Below are 21,383 nucleotides of genomic sequence, written 5' to 3' on the forward strand. Positions count from 1 at the left end.
GTCGTAAAATTTGTCGCCGTCGTAAACTCAACAAGTGAAGTGAGGCCGGTTTACGATGCCGTAAACGTCGCGGGTTTGACGTCTTACTAATACGTCATAAAGTGGATCCTCTCCGATCTCGTCCTTGTTACACTAAACGTTATTGTATCTACACCACGGGGAATGTGCGTAACCGCGTTACCTTCAATGGTCATTTTGTACACAAAAGTAGACATTCTAAAGACTTGACAAAGACGTGTGCTTAAAACCGCAAATAACTTACGTTAACTTAAATAATCTAATTTTAAAAGCATACATTTTGCTTTGAAATCATCCCTTTATGTACTTTGTTTATCGCACGCTTACAGTCAATAGGAAGCGTATGTTTAAATGTACATATATAAATAGATTAACTCTTAAAACAATTCAGATGCCGCAGATTGTTCTTACACGCTTTCATACAAACAGACAAACAAGGGGTCGCTGTCGTAACGCTTGGGGCGATAGCTGTAGTGATGGGAATAAAATAACTGTTATTTTTAGACGCAATATTTAACATAATTTAAACTTTAAACTGTTATTTAGTTGTTAATGATATATATCGACGCGATTATATAGTTTTAGGAAGTAAAAATATTGTTTAAGTTAGTAACCAAAAGAATTTATTGTTAAATTTTGATAGCGTCTTCCCGCTCTAGTTAACCATAATAGACAGCTAAAATTAGAACTCACATAAACGTAACAAAATATGTAGATTATACCCGGAATATAAATTACAACAAAACTTCGCAGAATGGTTAACTTTGTTAGTTAAATCCTACGTTTTTAAATGCTCCATATTTAGATTCAATGTTGCTAGGCAAAATATCTCTATAAATTGGTATGTAATTTAAAGTATATATGATTCCTTTTGCCAGAACTCATTAAGTGAGCACTCAAGTATTCCACGATCACTCTGAGCATCTGTGACGTCACCACCAGGGCCGCACTCTGTGACAATGCTACAAGCTAATGGGCAATGTGAGGGGGATGATTAATTGTCATCGGGGGAGCCGGGGGTGTGGGGGAGGGGCCGCGATTGAGGTTCGCTGCTCTATTGTCTATTCCGGGTGCCATGTTCGTTTTTAATGGACAAACTCTGTTCGGATTGTCTTCGCTGACAGGTGCACGAGGTTCGAATCTCTGGTGTTCAAAGCTATGAATTATTCAATTGTCTATAGAAGTAACATGTACCACTTAGCCATATTGTGCAATAATTTATATTCATGTAAGCATTTTTAAATATGTTTACACAAACTTAGCAAGCAGTTATATTTTAAATCGAAATTAAAAGTTGGTTTCGATGTCTCCTTAGAGCTGGTAAACACCTTTGATTAAATTATCGATCAATTGTTGTGCGATTGTCGATTGTTTTAAAGCCTTCAACTGTTTCGTTGTACAACTAAAAATCGAGTAGTGTGCACACCTCCATATAAGCTTATATCAAAGCGTGACTATTAATCAAATGTTGCACACATTTGAAGTCCATATATCAGAATTTTAATGCAATTTAAGGAAACAAAATAACGCAAGGCGTCTTAAATGTTATTTAACAGCAGAACAAGCATCAACGTCATTGACATCAAATTAGGATACGTAACAGACATTAAATCAAACAGGAAGCTCACGGGCGGCGTGACAAAACTTACAACGGCCGGAAGCCGCGCTCCGACGGGCCCCAAAAGCCTCCGAAAATTGCCGCGAGGGGGACACGGCGATGTTCGTCAAATGGAAAATGAGATAGGGAAATGCAGAGCGGGCTGAATCGACCTGCGCCCCCCACCCATTGTGCCGTACCGGCTATATTTTATTTCCCTCTTTACAATAACATTTTGCATTGTTACAGCACAATGTTACAACTTTTTATTGAAAGTGAATTTTCAATTTATTTTCATACATTCATGGCTTTTATATTATCATTTACCATTTGAAGAAATAATTTCCTAAACGTCTTTATTATCTGCACTCAATAAAAAAGCTTTCGCCCACGATTCCGTCCGCGTGGAGTTAAAAAAAAAACAAATGTTAGTAGCTTATCTGTTCTTCCCCACTATCCTCTACGTCTATGACAAATTTCATCGAAATCCGTTCAGCCGTTTAGGCTACAAACTCTAACAAACATCCATCTAAACTTTCACATTTATAATATCAGTAAGATGTTACTATGTACAATGTAGTTTAAAATGGTGAAAGAACTACGTCAATTAATGACAAAGAGGAGATTTAAGTACACTATTAATGTAAGACATTAACACTATAATGCTGTTTAAATGACCATTAACAGTTCGCAAGGTTGCTCCGTTAATCATCATCATCATAAACTTGCCCTTATCCCTTATGGAGGGTCGGCACAGTATGTGCTGCTCCATACATCTCTATCAGCCGTCATATCTGAATCCACTCCTTAATTAAGCATATCCTCTTTCACACAATCCATCCATACTTCTTCGGTCTTCCTCTTCCTTTGTCATCCACATTCATTCTTAACCTTTTCTGGTTTATGACTCCATAAAAATAAAAACAAATAATTCATTCTATTTTTAAAATTACAGATTTAAATCCTGGAATACACGGATCATACTCGATTACCGTCACCTTGTCGGATAATTTGTGTATATTTAATTAAATGGATTTAATTAAATATCCAATAAGCGTTTCCCGACAGCGACGCCGACGCAAGAATGTCGACATTTCATTAAACGAGAGCGAACGTTACTGGAATGTGTCATACAATTTAAATTAGATATAAATACAGAGAGAAATGTCACTGTATAGAAGGTAAATGAATGATTTATAATTGAACTGCTTACGCCCAGGACTCCGTCAGCGTGGAATGAAATAAAAACAAAAGCGAGTAGCTTGTGTTCTTCCAGACTATTCTCTACGTCTGTGTCTGATTTAACGAGATAAGTACAGCCATATATGCTACAAACTTTAACAAACTTTCGCATTTATAATATTAGTATGAAGTATGATTTCTAAAATAAACATTAACCAAAATATGGCAATTATTATTCTTCTAGAAAATGAATTGAGAAAAATGTTTTATTCCCCGTTTGTTCTTTGCCTAATAAACATCACATCTACAACTTATTACTCTTTGATATTAGATGATTTTGTATGTTTGCGCCATTCCCTAAATAGATACGATCGAAGTAGGTACTATCTTTCTATTTCTTTGCTAATCCCCTTTTAATGCACTTATTTTCATGTTTCTATTTACTAAAGTATAACTCAAAGATTGCAGAAAATCTTATAATAAGTAATTATAGTATCTTTTCGAAGATTTTGAATCGAAAACGTAAATGAGTGTCGCGAATAAAAGCGCGGAGGCAAGTTCAAACAGTCGGCTTCTGGCTGAATGGTTCGGGACATAAATCTCCGTGTCTCGCCAGCTGATGTGCGAGTGGAGCGGAACATAAGGGTGAATACACATTATCTCATTTAGAGAAAATGCGTTTTAAAATGCACACATACTTTTATGTATAAAATTTACTAATTCATCTATGAAAGACAAAATGCATTTATTTTTACAGATACAAGTTATACAGATTTACTATGGATGGATGGATGTAAATTACTACATATCTTCAAACCAGCTAAACGAATCTCGGTGTAATTTGGCTTAGATATAAATAATAGCCTGGAAAAGACACACTTAAATTTTATTCCACACAGACCTGGTCGCGGACAAAAGCTAGTTTCCCTTATAAAGTGGATAGCTTTTAATTTTACAGTACAAATATTTGAACAGTAATAAGCAAGAGAACTGCAAGCTTTATAAAACATTTGTTGAATTAGAACCCGTTTACTGCAGGAGCTACATTTCAATGCACCTACTGACCTTTGGCTTATAATAAATTGTTTACAAGAAGTCAAATACGAACTCAATTATTTCGTTAAACGTTGTAACTGACTGTTTATGTACAACGTAAATGGCAGCAAAGATACAATGAAGTCAATAAATGTGAAACAAACTATAAATTATTTTTTAAATGTTAATAAGATAAAATTAATAAATTTTATAGGTGAGTATTTTAGTGTGTAACTACCCTTATACGAACAGAGCGTGCACAGCGGAGATAAAATAAATGGAGGCACAGTGAAAAATGAGGAAGCGCCGGCGGTGTGGAAAGACCTCGCGATGAAAGGGGTCCGTGCTGCGCCGGGTCAAACTCTTTTGTGTTCCATACCCTGCCATCTAGGGTAACCAGCTAGCATTACCCTGCTGAGTGAAATAACCACTAGTATGCAAGAAACTCAGTTCAAATACTTCGTAGTTTTTCTTCGAAATGAATTATAACAACTTTAATTTACTTTGAATACAAAATCACATCTTCAAATTAAAACAAGTTTTTAATGCATTTGTTCTTGATTGTTTCTATAATACTAGGAACAAAAACGCATCGAAACAGTTTAAAAAAAAACATGTTCATTTCTCTCTTCAAGAATTTCTACAGTTTCTTTCAAAGTCTTAAACATTTTGTGACATGTTTCTCAAAGATTTTTATGCACAAAGTTGATCTCTTCCAAGCATTGAGTAACGTTTTATGGCGCACTTCGCACCGTAACTTACAGCACATTTGCCGCTGCTTGTGGGCCCTTTCGCACTTAAACTTGAGGCGTCCGAGACCTTTCGGCCTTTAGCAGCTCCTCACGGGGTTTATACCGCCCCCGCGCAGCCCCGTAGGCCCATAACCCGCCTCGTAAAGGCCGCGAGAGGGCCTTTGACACAACGTTTAAGGGACCCTATTAACTAACAATAAACTGCCGGGGTTACTCACTATCCGTTAACTGTAATAGCTAGTGTGAATAAAAGTATTACAAGACTGTTAAATAAAATGAGGTAGACAGGTATAATAATAAAGTATAAATCCCGTTGAATAAATTGTTTAGAAAATTACAGGGACCGTGGATAGTTGATAATTTTCATGTTTTCTGTTAAGAATTTACCTTTTATTATCAATAAAACAGTTATCTAAATACAAATGAATATTTTCGGTTATGAAAGCAGTAAGCTACTCACTAACGTCTATCGTGCGGAAGAACAGCGAAAGTCACTTACCTGAAACAATTGAGGGAGAGAAAAAATTTAATTAAAATTACAATGAAAAAGTACCCGCATCGCTATTTATTTTGTAGAGAGCCCTTTTAATCATAATTAATATTTACAAGACGGGAAATATTGCTGAGGGAGAGAAAGATATGCCAAGAACTGAATCCACTTTGCACCGTGACAGGGAGTTTTCCCATTCAAAAATTACTCAAATTAGTTATTAATTTTGTAACCTATTTATGCACAGTACTAGGTGAAGAATAGAAACTACAAATATCCAAAGATTAATCCCTCTACAATGTATTATTAGACATGGTCCAGTCCTTTCATATCAAGATGTCTAAAATTGTACTAAAACATCCTGTTCATATAAGCAATTAATAAAGGCTTACATACATCCGATAAACACGGCAGAGCGCCGCCCTGTCTCGCCACGTCTACGAGCGGGGTAGGGGACGTGAGGGGAGGGGACGTAGACGGGAAAAGGGTCCGGAATAAGAGCCTTTAAGGGAGTCCCCGAGTTATCTCCGACGCTGGCGTCGTAAAATAAAGGTTTACTAGCCAGTAAAGAAAATTAAAATGAATTATTTTGACGAGTGTTGGGAGGGTTTTTTGAGGCTTAGCCCCGTTTACTGCGCAGAGGTGAATTGTTATTACGCTATAAGGGGTAATTGTTTTTCTCGGGGATAGAGGCGCAGCTTGTTGGGCATGTAATTACAACGGTAACCTGTTGTGACGCATTCAGCGAGCTAATTCGACCGTTTGTATAGTTAACTACGACTTTAGTACTATCATTTATTTTGTATTATTGCAATCTGTAGTTTATGAAAGGATACCTTTAAAGAATTTTAAATCTTTACTTAAAATAGTAAAAGATATCTGTTTGGTTATAACGCCCCTAGATGGCATTTACTCAACTTCTTGTCGATTCATAGAAGCGGTCGCGGCCGCTGTTTAATCTGTTAACGCGTCTGCAAAAATCACTAACGTTACGCCGTGAGTTAATTTAAAAATTTGCTTTAATTTATACAAATGACTAAACAATGATTCTTAATCTAAAATCGGGAGGATAACCTCAAACTCTAAAAACAATAAAAGTCCAGTCACGCACGCTCTAAAGACATCAAATTGCAGATAATCAGTGCAAGTAAAGCCGGTAGACGAATTCGAAGAGGCAAGAATGCGTGAAAGTGCGTATTACGATGGAAAAACAATGGTTTCCGAAGAGGCGACACATAGCGTGCGGCTCTACGCCCCACGCAGAGATACGCATCTCGAGTAAAAGTAAAAATTCAGGCTGCGATTACAGTGGGGAAATGGCTGTTTTATCACGTACCGTACGGGACATACGGTACGAAATGTTACGCGCCATTTATTGAATAGTAGGTTCAAGATTAAAAGACAATGTTTGTAATTTTCTTATTAACGGATTCAGTTAATAAACTAAACAGTAGTTTAGGCTTAACTTAAACAACACTTACAGAAAGATATTTATATACCATTGAAGTAATCAACCGAATTGTTTTAGCTTCTAAATAATTTAATTTGCAACCATTGTTAATTATTTTAACCGTTACAGTAATTTTTAAACATACTTAGTTAAACTTTTCAAATAAACTTAAATCTTTGTTACATTTCGTGTGTAATAGAGGCCCGTATGTTCTGTGTAGGGGAAGAGCCCTTTCGCGGTATCGGAGGTGTTGTAAAGAAGAAATAGTGTTTTTTTACGGTATGGAAATCACGGCTTTGTGATTCCATTGTCTCCGAGAATGGATTCCTATTGCTCCGGAACTGCTGATGTTACGGGCAAATCGTGTACGCGGGTCTTTTGTAATATGCCTAGATAAGAATAGGTAAATTGCTGTAAATTCGTAAATTGACACATATTTAGATTATTTGTAGTCTTGGTTGTTTCTGTGCAATAAAATTCTGATTATTGTCAATGAAATTCCACCTTAATTTGTGACTATATTCGTAAAGCAGTCTTTTTGATTCAGGCAAATTACAAACGACCGGTATACACGATTTGTCGATGACATAGTCTAAGCAATACGTCTTTCTCGCTTAACTCTGCCCCCGTTTTGTTTTATGTGAATTAGACGCGTAATCGAAAACGTGGTGGAATTTTTATGTGATGCGAATGTTTACAGCGTCTGATTTTTATACGTGTATTTTCTGCACACAATTATTTATCGCATACGTGAATTTGTTTCTTTGTTGTTTTGTGATTTGTGTGATGTTGTATTTGAATGTTCTAATGAAGACTTTCTAATCTCTTTATATCTATGCATTCATGTAACAAATCAAGTAGTTTTTTTTGGTAACTGATTCTTTGAACATCTAACAGTGGCAAGCGGCCACGTAAATTTGCTGAAAAGGCGAAGCGACCTCAAACCATACACATTCGCATGCATATGCGTTACCTACTTTTAACCTATAATTGAGGGGATAGACAGAAAGGGGATTTTTTCTTTTCCTATGCGTAATTCTGATAAATCCGCGTCCACTATAAAGATGTTAAAAGTAAACAAAAACCGTTAAATCGAAGTGTTTGCAAGTTGTTTTACGGTTCCTGGGTCGTAAAGGTCGGCTGACAGTGATTCTTGATGGACAATTTGAGAGTCTGCCATTACCCGGGGTCCGCAGCCGGGGACTAGGGACTTACAACTTTAGAGTCCTCTCAGTACCTTCTTTTACGACCGCTGATGGCCCATTTTATATTTTACACCGCTGTTACATTGCAACGCGGTGTAAAACATTTAATAACAATTATTAATTCGTTGGTAAGCAATATTATTCAGTTTGCTAAATAAACTAAATAGGATAGAGACCGTTGTGAAATAGACCTACCAAAATGTGTTCGTCTCTATTTCTTTAGACATTACTAGGTTTTAAAAATGTATTTAAGCTTTTTTCTACTATTATTTTCTTTTTAAACAACCGTTGCAAAAAAAGACAAGTACCAGGATAGGATAACTAGACACTGACTTCACATATACCCATAGGTAGCACAGCTCCGGCGGGAACATGTCGTCCTGGTATTTTCATTTCGCGTCACAGGTGAGCGTAGCGCGTAAATTACCAGAATAGTCGGGGCCTTTTATTACATGCCGGCCTGTCGGGCCCACGAGTAGAGTCCGTCCACTTAGCCGAGATGGGGAAAAGGGTACAGCCGAATAAATATATCCAAACACGTTTACTGCTGACGTTTACTTAGCAGACGATGGGGAAAGTGCTAATAAATTACGTTATAATTAACTAACAAATACATGAAAAACTACGTTGCAAAATACTCATTTTATTAGATACATTAAAACTTTACACTTATTTGCACTAATTATAAAATAAACTGGTGTAAATAGCCCAACTTTCACGTTTCACATGTCAATTTGCAATTTATGGTAGATGTTTAGATTTAACGACAGGCTGATTGAAAGTTACCAGGCTATCATAACTGCATAGATGTCCCCATTAGCAATCTATAGTCAACTAATCAGCAATAATCCCCTGTAAGCGCACTAATCTAGTGTCGCGGCAATGCAGCTCTACACAGCCTAGACAGACTAAACTAGATACAGCCCTCTATTGTGCGCCCGATACTAGCCTTTGTTTGAATTGTTACGTAAATACTAACTACTGGTAATCATGTTAATGGATAGATTTACTCTAATTTCCTCTTAAAAATATTCAGTTTTGATAAATCCATAAAAATTAAAAAATCTAATGAAGGAACTACAAAAAGAACAAGCGAAGAAAGTTAAAAAGATTCCACTTCCGTCCCAGGAGGTATGAATGAAAATAAAATTAGAAATTCAAATCCAGCGACTCCTTATCAATTACATGTACTAGGAGACCAACAATAAGAGATAGCTCGCTCCCATTCTTCGTCGAATTTGCATCTTCATACAATGGCAATTAGGGGAGCGCTCATTAATTCGACAGGGTCCCAGAGGCGAGGCGGTTTCAATTTGACGGAGCCGGTATACAACCTTGTGCGAGTAACGTGATTACGGGACATTTGCATGAATTTTATGTGCTCTCGGTGCGTAACGAGCCGTTAACTTCAATATCGAATTTGAATACAACTGTCTTATTGTTTATCGCGTTGTCTGGGACGACCTTCGCGGGTGGGTGGAATGGGCTATTTGATATTGTTGTTTTTACTATACTTTACGGGAAAAAACTCCATGATATTTTGCATTAATTTGAGTAGCAAATATTTTATCTGCTATAAAGACTTTAATTTGAAAGCTTGCATCCGTATTTAAACCAACATCTAACATAATCTTTTACGACCTCTCCGCGTAGTCAAAAGCGACTCCATAAAATATTTACAGGAGGCATTTGTCCTAATACGCCATAGAGAGCAATCAACGGGGATCTAGACACCTGTTTACACGAGGGGACCACTCAACCCTTCCTGGGGTTACCCCTACCACGATATACTACCGTATCGCATTACACTATACACTGCTCGTTATGTATGCATCGAGCTGTTTCCGAAAGACGTTCGAGAGGTAATGGATAGGCATTGCGCTATTATGTCGGATTTAGCGTAATGCGAAAAGGATGATGGGGTTATTGAGTAGGCAATCTCGAGTGTCCTACCGGAGCGATTAGGAATGAATTTTTAATTGGTTAATCGTCTTTGTTTAAGTTGCTTGACCAATTAACTTGTAATGGGATGAGCAGGGCAAGGGCATTGTGATGCAAACAAAACGGATATCGCTAGGGGAAAGGTTTGATTACGAACTCATTAAAATATGGACAAAGGATTTTTATATACTTAACTAAGTAAGCTAATTTTTAACAGCATTAAACACCGTATACTAAAACTTAAATATAAGTGACCTTACTATCTCCCAGACATAAAATTTTTAATGTAATTTGAGGTTTTAACACAGATTTCAAACAGTTTAAATTGTCAATGATTATATTACTTTTACTAATTTTGTCGACTCTGACAACTCCCTTAGCATAATAGTGAATTCCTAAGTGTGTTCACACGAAGCACCTCTCAACTCTTGAACCGGGAGAAAGATTACTTCGATAGCAGCACTTATTATAATCAATTTTTTAATGCATACCGTCAATCATATCCATTGAAACAACAATTGTAGACGCGTGAGCTGTCAAACGGAATCATATTTTAATAGCGTATAATTGTATATTAATTCCGCGTCGCTTTCTTAAAAAAAATATCTCGATTGCCTTCAATTATCTAAGATAACAGAGAAAAAACATCGCATTATAATGGTTTAGTGTGGGGTGACCATAACTAGACATCAAATAACTCGACACAGGATTTTAAATTAAATACATTTGTATTTTAAATTACAATTTTGTGTATAATAGGTTTTACTGTTCTTTTTTTTTAAATTATAAATCAGGTATTTTAAAAATAAATTAGGTTGTCAATCATAAAATAATGGTATTTTACCGCGAATTAACTATAGTCCTATTGTCCTGGAAATACGAAACTCATGGTAACCCTGGTATAGCGGCACTCAGGCGAGAATTGTGAGCCTCTGGACCTCTGACCTTCGCGACCTCTGAGAGCCTGGTAAATGTTAATAGTATGCGGCGTTACTTTGCGGTCCAAGACCCCGTTTCTGTTGTTTCTTCAGATTATTTCACATCGCCTGTCAGTGAAGATACATCTATGACGAGAAAATTACTTTTAAATTAGTTTTTTTAATTATTTAAATTGATTAATCTATACTATTATAATAAAGCGTAAAACACTTCTTTGTTGCCTAAGATGTCAGCAATCACAGCATATTTTTGAATAATTCTTTTTAATAAAAAGCCCTACACTTACGTTCCACTTTAGGCTATATATTATCACGCCATTAAACTTAGGGTGAAAATATTTTGGATAAAAACCCTAATGTGGGAAAGAGACCATAAGTTGTTGCCATTATCAAGGTTGCCTTGGTTTGTCATAATGTTATGTCATTTTGACATTTGCAATTGATAATTTGACACATGAAAACAACAAAAAAGTTTTCATAATTCATGGGGATGAAGTCGTACGGGAACAGCTAGTTTATTGTATACACAACTTTAGTGTTGCCTGATTGTGCAACATATAAAACGTAACGGTAATATAATTTAACGGATAAAAATTTCATGCAATTGACAACCATTTTTTATATACGCAATTTTAATCGAAAACATTTATAACAAAAATATTTTCCATAATAACCGTCTGATTAGTACTGCATGTATTCAAAGTAGATATCATTATGTTGAAGTTCCCGCTTGTATAGAGAGGCTCTCAGTGGTTCATTAGTTGTCCGTTGGACTTTGAGAGCTTATCACAATATATAGCGGCTTAATCATCAAGGTATTTTGTCCGCTACTTGCCTCTTGTGAAATCTACGAGTACAGCGTGGGAAATCTTTCAAAGGACAGGTTAGACAAATAGCTTGTTATATAATTTTTAGGTTAGAATTTAACTATTAAATTCAGAACTAAAATGTGTTTGATTTTATAACCTACAATATATTCCGAGTTATCTACAAATCGATCTATTAATTACGTCTAAACTAGTCGTGTTTGTATTGATTCCTTATTAGAGACGACCTATCACCCGCAAAATTCGTTAGCGTGAAATTTAAAAAAAATGGTCGTCTATAACATTCCCGCGTGCATCTACTTTTTACCAGCTACCTTCCAGTCAAAGTCCCGTCCAAATCGGTCCACCCGTTCCAGAGATAGCGGTCCTATCGCCATTTTGACAGTGCGGAATTTTTAAAAAAAGTAGCCTCTAATATGCCTGTCCATGTCAGCTACCCTCCAGTGAAAGTCCGGTCGTAATCGGACCAGCCGTTTCGGAGATTAACCGGAACAAACGCGGCTTACGGTCAGACAGACAAAATTTTTAAATGCGATTTTTTTAATCAGCACCGTAAATACACCATCTTCCCGAAATCTGGAATGTTCCTTTGATATTACAAACAGACATTTCAATTTTATTATATGTTACAAATGTTACAAAGTCCAATTTACGTAAAAGATATCGATAACAACAATATTTAACGTTAACAGGATGCATAAATATCATCAAAGGTTAATGTTATCTTGGAATCAAACAACGTATAACCTAAATATGCACTTTACTACGGACAGGGGACAAGCTGCATGCATTATGCGATGTACAGCAGTGAAAGGGCCATTAAGGACACCCAAATCCGCCATATTTAAACCTCATTCAGCTAGAATTATAAATAAATCGAATTGAAAAACAAGCAAGGATGCACCATTTGCGGGGACGATGACCGTCAGCAATATAACGCGCGTTTTATTAGCGCGCGTCAAAAGAACGCCTACGCAAAATGCGTGCGTCGATGTTACTATCCTTATTAGGGCAACAGGAAAACAATTCGGTTGACATTAATAAAAATCATGAATAAGGTTGAAAGGAGAGATTTCTCTGCATTAAATTGGTTAAAGAATGTTTCTTTTATATTAGAGATGAAATTGAATAACAGAATACAGCTAAGGAATTAGGAATAACTTAGCTTTCAACTCAGTCCGCGTGATATAAAAAAAATACAAAAGTATGTAGCCTATGTGTTCTTCCAGACTATCCTCTACATCTATGCCAAATTTGATCGAGAACTGTCCAGCAGTTTAGGCTACAAACTCTAACAAATATCCATCAAAACTTTCGTATTTATAAATATTATAGTGAGTAAGATTTCGTCATTTTTTTCCGTATTTTTATAACAAAAATTAAAACTATTGCGTGGGCACAGCATGCATCGTAATGTGCGCAGGCGCAGGCAAAATTCTATTTTCATTAGACGCATTAAATGTTGCGTCGCGATCGAATGTCGTAAAATAGGTAACTTTATTACGTCGCCTTTTAACATAATCATGCGATTCCCATACCAGGCTAACAGGGCTAGAGGTGTGCGAACGGTTTCTCTCGGCTTACGAAAGTTAAGGATGGTTATTGATCCTGTCTAGATATGATAAATAAAATAGAAACTTGGTTTTCAAACTTTCCTATTTACTGATGGTCTTATTTTTCTTATTATCTCGGTCTTTTAATATGCTTAAATTATATGACACGGCCGATAATTGAGATGATTTTTTAAACACGTCGTTGGTGCCAATCTGACTGATGTCAACAATCGAATTCGACATTCGTTCGTGTTTCTCATTAAAAAAACGATGATCTCTTAATGTTGAGTTTTAATAATTTCTGAATAAATGAAACGTACTCACCAATTATTTACTTGTAGTATCGTTAACCCTGTGTCCTGTGCTAATTGTTTTTTCTGGTCCTCCGAGGGGTACGGGTGCTGGAACAAAACACAATCTCATTAGATTCACACAATAAAAAAAATTACAATTAACCAGCATGTTTACTGTAAATTAGTGTTAATTATAAAACGAAAGGACAATAAATATAATATCAAGCTAAATTAATTTTAAACACAATCACAACTTTTTTAAATAACGATAAAAACTACAAAATGTCAAAAGAAAGTAAATTGAAGATTTCTTTTATTCAAAGAGGATATCATTTTTATCGGGTCCCAAGGCCAGGTAACCACCAGGGCGGCATGACTCACGTGTACGTAATGTTATTGGTTTTGCAGCGACGCGGGTCCCCGGGAGACCTCCGCTATTTCATCTCGCCCTGGTAGCCGCAGGTAGCGTACGTGTGTGTAAATTATTAACCGGCCTCGGTTCGCTCCCCGGTCGATACCGGCTGTTCGTGGTTACGTGACTAACTTTAACTGAATAAGCAAGCTTACCCTTTACTTTTTCACTAGTGTTCTAACTTAAACTAGCGAAGTTACTCTTATGCGACCTGTCAATAATTATAAATCTATCTTTGGTGCAAGAAATTATGTTGACTTAAAACACAAAAGTACTTGGTTATCGCTTCCAGCTACTAGAGCTATGAGAGTTTTAATTCCTGTTTTATTTACGTTATAAAGCACGCGAAAGTATGTTAATATTGCACTAAACATAACCCCTAGAGATTCTGTTCAAAATCTATAAAGCAATAAACGGGTTATAAAAACTATTATAAATATTCAGCCGACGACTGGCTAGATGAGCTATTTGTCATTTCTTGCGTAAACATTTTACGGCCGGGTTTTTTAAAGAGATATGTTTATTTAAAGAGACATGATTTAACATGTCCGAGACGCGGCGCCGCGTTCGGAGTAAATCACTGAAAAATATCGGCCGGTGCCGGTGCGTTGCCAACAAAAACAAAAGGAGGGAAAAGGCGCGAGATGACGCGATAGCGCGCCTCCCAAGGAAATTGATACGTCGCGTCGCCCGCGCCGGTGCGCGCCCGGTGTGCCGCTCTGCGCCCGCGCAGCGCCATTGTCCACGCTACTTATGATTTATGTATCCCTGGTAACTTGCGCGCACAAGATTCTAAACACTAGAAATCTAACTTATTTATTGATTGGCGTAGAATCCTAATAACACTACACTACACAAAAATCATTGATATCAAAATTCATCTTAACAACCAATCGTAATATCGGTAGGGTCTCACCCATTAGGGTATGACAAATTGGGCTGACCGACAAAATCATGATTCATGTCGCCGCACTTAGCGGACCAACTAATGATACTTTGAAATGTGTTTTCATCACCGGCCATTATTTTATCTGGTAGGAAACTAACGCCTAAGATATCGTGCCTTAAGTGTTATAAAAAATTAAATGCAATATAATTCACAATCTTTATTAACATCGCGGTATTAAAACCTAGCTTCCTAGACGATATCTTAATTATGCAAAGCAAACAGATAACGTTATTAAATCGCCACAAAATACTGCAATTCGAGCCCGGTCGTTACTCCCTCGCGTCGAACTATAAACGCGTGTAATTTAGTGCAAATCAAACATAAAGGAGGTAATGTTTACCGCGTTAAAAGTCACCTGAAAGCCTTCCCAGGAATCGTTAAACATCGACCCCGTAAATCGGAATGCGCCGAAGCCTCTCGTAAAATCTTCGTAATAAAAATAAAAGCGTATGGCGCATTACACCAATTCCCTGATGCGCTGGAGTGTCTAAATAATGTATTCATAGTGAAAATTACACGGGAAGTGTTTGCGACGCGGCTGGGGGAAGGTTATGGGGCGAATTATTTCACTCTCACTTGACGCAGATCGTAAAACAATGATGTTTTCGTCGTTTTAAACTCGAGCAGCTATAAAATTTTATAATAAACAGTTTGCGGTAGAACGCGGCCGATCTCGCGCGTCCCCGACCTCACGTCGTTAAATGATTATTGAATTAAGATGACCACTTTTACAACGTGTCAATTATAACTAAAGATAAAATTATCTTTACAACGTCAATTTAATGATTCTTTAATTGAAAATTTTATTTTGTCAGACATCAGGAGTTGTTACTGACCTAGATTCTTGTTTTAAATGTACTTTGACTTAGCCGTTGCTGGTTTTATGGTTTCAATTAAAAAGTTTCTTGTAATAATTTTAATTGAATGCACTGAAAGTATTTTGAAGTGTCCGTTTTAACATCTTAAAATCTTAATAATTTACCTTTTACACTTAAAACGTTATATATTGCGAAAGTGATGTGCCAGCTTCGATGCAAATGGAGTTCCATGTTCTGCCTACCCTTTTTAGTTACGGGCGTTATTAAAAGTGTATACGAAAGGATGCATATTATCCGTATAACGTTCGATGTAATTCCTAATGGGGGAATTATAAACAAAAATCAATAGAGATCGTAGTCTGAGAATAGCTCGCCGGTGGTCTCCCGGTCGGCTTGTTTACAAGTCGAGCAATCGATCGGGCATCGGTAACGCTAATGCACTATGATATTTGTTATGAGCAGGATGTTTTGTTTGGATTGAATGCGCTGTCTTCGCTCCGCTTAATGCAGCCCACCGCCTGTGACCACCTACGCTAAATATGTCTACAGTTTTATGCGATTTTTGTATTTTTACAAGCCAACCTAGGTGACTAGGCCATAATAAACTCCTCTCCAGAATCGGTTGGCTACACATATCTTTGAATATTTTGACGACGTTGAACTAGTTGCAATTTTGTGGTTTTCCTTAAAATGTATATATGAGATTCAATAATTTAAACACAGTGGTATAATGCGGTATTCGAAGTCAAGACCCGTAGATTACAAGTCAAGTGCTTACAAGCCACCGAATGTATTGAAGTATCTCAATATTTCAGTTAGTAAGGAAATGTTAATATAAATGATGTAGATTTAAGAAAGTCGAGGGGGGTCTCTTGCGTTATTTCGGAAATTATAAATAATCGTATCACAAGCAGCGGCATCCGGCCGCATCTGATTATATTCGGTCGTGTTGTATAGATTTTATCTGAGTACAGAGTGATACGGTGGCCGCGTGTCTCCGCTCGAAGTTTCTGGAGCGCGCTACATGTCTCGAAAATCGAAAAAACATTATCAGAAATTTATGAAGCCTATTACGGTGTACACAAAAACCGGAAAATGATAAACTCTCGGCCGCCTCCGGCCGGCTAACGGGATTTGTCAAAATTATACCGGGGGCTGAGGTTTTTTGCCGACTCGGTGCCCACCAATTATTTTTAACTAGCGATCGACCACGACTTGCTGAATATAAACAGACACGAAAATTGACCCGCGTCCGAAATGATTTATTAGCGATTGTTTTTTAATTCAGAATTGCCTCGTAGACGGACGTGGATGCGACGAGGTCGATGCCCTTTGTTCGTTTTTGACATGAAATAAACAATAGGCACAAAAACTAACTTAAAGTTGACTGAACTTCATTTTAGATTATGTTGTCCTGTTACAACAAAACAAATACTTGTTTCTCTAATCCGTGCTTTACATAATTTACAAAAAGATTAACGACCGTACATACAAACGGGTGTAAGTTTAAAATTTCCTCAGCGAGTGGATGCGACGCGATGCGATGCGATGCGAGGCGAGGCGGGGCGAGGCGAGCCGAGGCGGGACGCAACGAGCCGTCATAAACTCTATTGAGATATCAAATTTCGAAAGCAATCCCGGCTCGCTCTCATCCGGCCAGTAAATCACCGGCGCGCATTAAAATCACGATTATATCGGGCATAAGTTTGCAATAAATCGGGCATCGGGAGTGAAAAACCCGCGCCCCCGCGACGCGCACGAGGAAATTTCGCCTCGCGGGCTATAAATTTTGTTTCGCAGCGTCGAAGAGAAACAATCCATTTGTTGGCACCTAAATCCATGGGGCGGTGGCGGTGGGGAATATGTAAATACGACGAGGCAGCCGAGCGTGCCATTGCGAGCTGACGATCACATCTAAACACCAATTTCTTTACTGTATTTTTTGTTTATTTGAAGAATCAGTTACATAGAACTAACTAAGATATTGAAGCCTCAGTATTCCTAATTAGACACATTTTTTTTTAATTGCCAGTTATTTCCGATAATTTCAAGAACGAACAACTATTTTGATTTTCGTGTTTTAACTCAAAATGATGTTTCGAAGTTCCTCATAATTTAATTTATTCAATACACAACTCTAAGATTGGATTAGCAATGAATGGTTAAAAAGCTATGTCCATGACCAAGTAAAATTTAATATTATTATTTACTAATTTAACTCTTATTTGTGCCGGAGATTTCCCTAAGGATACACGTATATAAACAGTGCGTGTGTGATCACAACACAATGCCTTACACGAAAAATTCTTCCGAGAGGTTGAAAAATTCATTCGCAAGCTGCGAACCGAAAGCCGAAATTCCCTAATGATATGCGCCGGCGAAGCGACGCGATGCGTATATCACAATTTTGCTCAGTGTTGCCATAACAAGGATAATATATTCAGGGGCATGATATTCGTTGTCATAATGCGCCTCTCCTAGGAGACGAAAGTCGATTCAAGTCGAAGAAGATTGTCGATTGTTTTGCAGCCAATTCAACTGTTTATTAGCACCACTAAAAATCGACTAGTGTGCGCACCTCCATATAAGTTTAAGGAATAAAAGCGCGACTAAACAGTTGTGCGATAGCTTAGTCAAAGGATTGTGCGAACTCTTAAAATGTGTTTACCTAAACAGTGTCTAGCTATATTTTTTTGAGGTTATATAGAAACACTCGCACAGAAATTATTGCTGTGCTTTTGTTTTGAGGTAGCTCGTATTTATTGAATTATTAATAACATATATCGAGATTTAGTTATTAGCGTGTTTGTAAACAGCTGATCACGTTGTAAGCGTGACGCAGCGTGTTGATGGATTAAATTTTTTCCCAGCGAGACGCGCCGCAGATTGAGTGCTAAATTATGCACGCCTCACTTCAGCCCGTTACCGACGTGACGCAAAACTAACTCCTACAAGATATTTATTTCCCTTTGTACTTGGCCCACTTAAGAACTGTTCGGTGTGCCAAAACACGTACTTTTATGTCAACTTTCGTAAAATTAAGCGATAAAAATGGCAAATTAGTAAAGTTTTTTTCACTTCCAAATCTTTCAATTAGTCAAAAACAATTTTAAAGTACTAATTGTATTTCAAGTGATAATTACCTCAATTTTGAATTGCAAATTCAAATCTTATTTCTGTAACGCGGCGAGCGGACCTCGGGAGCCGTTAGGGGCCAAAGGGCGACCACAAATAGATGTCAAAAAACTGGGGTCTGTAGTTTTGGGGCCGTTATGGGCGACCAGGGACACATAAAGGTACGAAGGTGGCCCTAACCCTATCGAAGAGTCTCGCCTGATGGATGGCTCTATCTGAACCCTTCGCGACAACGCGCATACGCACTTGTTTATTCATCCTGCTTTTGTTTATGTGCGAACGACTTTTATTTATATGGACAAACGTGAATTTGCTCCCTGAATGTATTGTCACTGAAATTCGGTCGCCTAAATGTAAAAATATCTTTCTTTGTTGGTTCAGATAAATAACAAACAATTCGAAGAATTATTTTAGTGTTGAATAAAACGAGTAAATAACCAGATATCTAATCTCCAAGTAGGATAATAGCTTGGCTAGGTTTCCTTCGTCTTTTAGTTTAATCTTTCTTTTGTCATTTGTCGTAACTGGCTTCTTGATGTCACCTTTCATGCAATCCATCCATCTCTTCCAATGATACATTTACTGATTTTTCCCTCCATATTCCAATCAAATTAAATAACCATGGTTTCATAAAATCAAATTTATATTGCAGGCTACTAAATAAACATTTCAAGCTACAATGTCTAGGAATAGTCACTAAACAGTTCAAAGCTTCGATTTTTAAAAAGCCAAAGCTTTAATGGAAGGCAACTGTCAATAGATGTCGCTGTGCATTTTTATCGCGAGGGCGGGATAAAGAATTCAATAGTCGGTCGTCACCACACAGGACCGTAGACTAAATTATGCAAAGCGGTAATGGACACGACCGTCGACCGCACATCGAATCCAAAACTGCAAATAGTTTTTTTTAACAATCCGCCAACGGTCCAGTATTATATCAATCAGTGAGGATTGCTTTTATACGTGGTTTGAATTAAGAAATCGAATATTTCGATTGGAACTGTTGATTTGGTTTACTTTGTCAGAACGTGACTGAAACGCTGTACACTCTTAAAGTGGAATTGCAGAAGGATTTTGTTATTTTTTTAAACCCTTAAAATACAATTCGTTCATTCAAATCTACAATATTTTTTATGTCTTACTAATTACATTATACAATGAAACTATTTCAGATTAATGTTAGAATTTCGTAGCAGCACAAAGCAGTGTCCGCTATGAATCGAACGATGGAACAATGGCTGTAGGAGACGTTATGGCGTCGATACTAATCTATGGAGCCGGATGTTGTGCGCTGACGGCTTCCGCTACTGAGCTAGGAAATGAGATAGGTCCACAACTCCACCGGTGTACTGTTCCCCTGGTAGTTTGCATTCACACTATTAGGCTGACTGAAACCTTTGTACTCTGACCTGAATTAGGAACTAGGTACGATCAAGAATGCTTTAATCCGGAGAACATGTATTGCTAGCTTGCAACTCTTCTTGATTTATATGATCTCGTTGAAATTTTACGGGCATCTTTGAACGCATTGTGACAGTAGCTATTACCCCATATTTAGTAATGTTTGGTATGAGCCTTGTCTAATTATCTTTTTCTTTAAATCGATATCTTCCTAACGTAATAAATGCGAAAGTTTACATGGAAGGATATTTCTTAGAGTTTGTAGCCTAAACTGCTGACCAGATCTCAATGACATTTGGCATAGATGTAGAGGATAGTCTGGAAGAACACATAGGCTGCTCACTTGTGTTTGTTAACGCGGTCGGAATTGCGCGCGAATTATAGTTAGTTATAATTATATGAAAAGAGAGTATTAAATAATATATAAAAATGTTAAACAAACGTATTACAAAAGGAGAGAGTGAACTTTTTGCGACGCAACAAAGTATGATGAATATGTAGCGGACATAAAACTTTGCATATCGGAAGAGACATCAAAGGAGGCGGTTTCGTTTGTGGGGAACAAAAGAGCGCGGCGTGCGCGGGCGCCGCGTACATGTTTTACAGGGAAATGTAAATACTAATACTATATTCAAAGATTTAAAATACATATAGGTTTAAAAGATTGTGACTGATTTATCTAATTATCATAAAATACGATAACAAAACACAGAGAAAATAACAAGTATAGATTAGTTTTAGAAAATGTTTGTCGAATATAGAATCTTATAAATGCAAAAATTTAGATGGACGGATGCAATGCAACTATGTATCTCTTGAACAACTAAATATCTCACTGATTTTTTTTTAATTTCGTGCAAACGGTGTCGCAGGCGCCAGTTATATTCAAACAATTGAACTATTTTAAATTTGCATTCCATATCACAATAAGTAGGTGTAATTAATTTTGACAAATGAGTTACGATTTTATTTAGCGTGTGGACTAAGAGCGGGCGACACCATTGACCAAACAATCGCACAACAGTTGTGCGATTGTCGATTGTTCCCACTCTTTAGTTGCACAACTAAAAATCGAGTAGCGTGCGCACCTCCATATAAGTTCAATCAAAGTGAAACAGTTGTGCGATAGTTTAGTTTCAGGTGTACGCACGCTCTAAAGAGCATTATTAAACAAACAAAACAATTGAAAATCAATACTAAAACTATCCACATAGTGGACGAATGGCGGACATAAATTAAAATGCATGTCGCTCATTGATTAGCGCCGCGGGCGAGTAAATAGCGATAGCAGTTCGAAACCAGTTGCAAATAAAGGCACGTTGTGCTTTTATGAATAAAACTGTCATGTTACACTGAACTAGACATTCGGTATCAATTTTTGATGTAT

General features: G+C 37.2%; 1 protein-coding gene across 3 annotated transcripts in view; it reads right to left on the reverse strand.

Annotated features, from left to right (window-relative positions):
• Positions 1 to 21,383, reverse strand: part of LOC106101088 (homeobox protein homothorax) — a 206,471-nt gene that overhangs the window by 43,624 nt on the left and 141,464 nt on the right. For all 3 annotated transcript variants that reach the window (XM_013280197.1, XM_013280198.1, XM_013280196.1), the window contains exon 10: positions 13,313 to 13,389. In XM_013280197.1, the coding sequence (XP_013135651.1) occupies positions 13,313 to 13,389 (77 nt within the window). The remainder of the gene's footprint in view (positions 1 to 13,312; positions 13,390 to 21,383) is intronic.

Source organism: Papilio polytes, unplaced genomic scaffold, assembly GCF_000836215.1.
Source record: "Papilio polytes unplaced genomic scaffold, Ppol_1.0 DF824024.1, whole genome shotgun sequence".
Classification (NCBI taxonomy): domain Eukaryota; kingdom Metazoa; phylum Arthropoda; class Insecta; order Lepidoptera; family Papilionidae; genus Papilio; species Papilio polytes.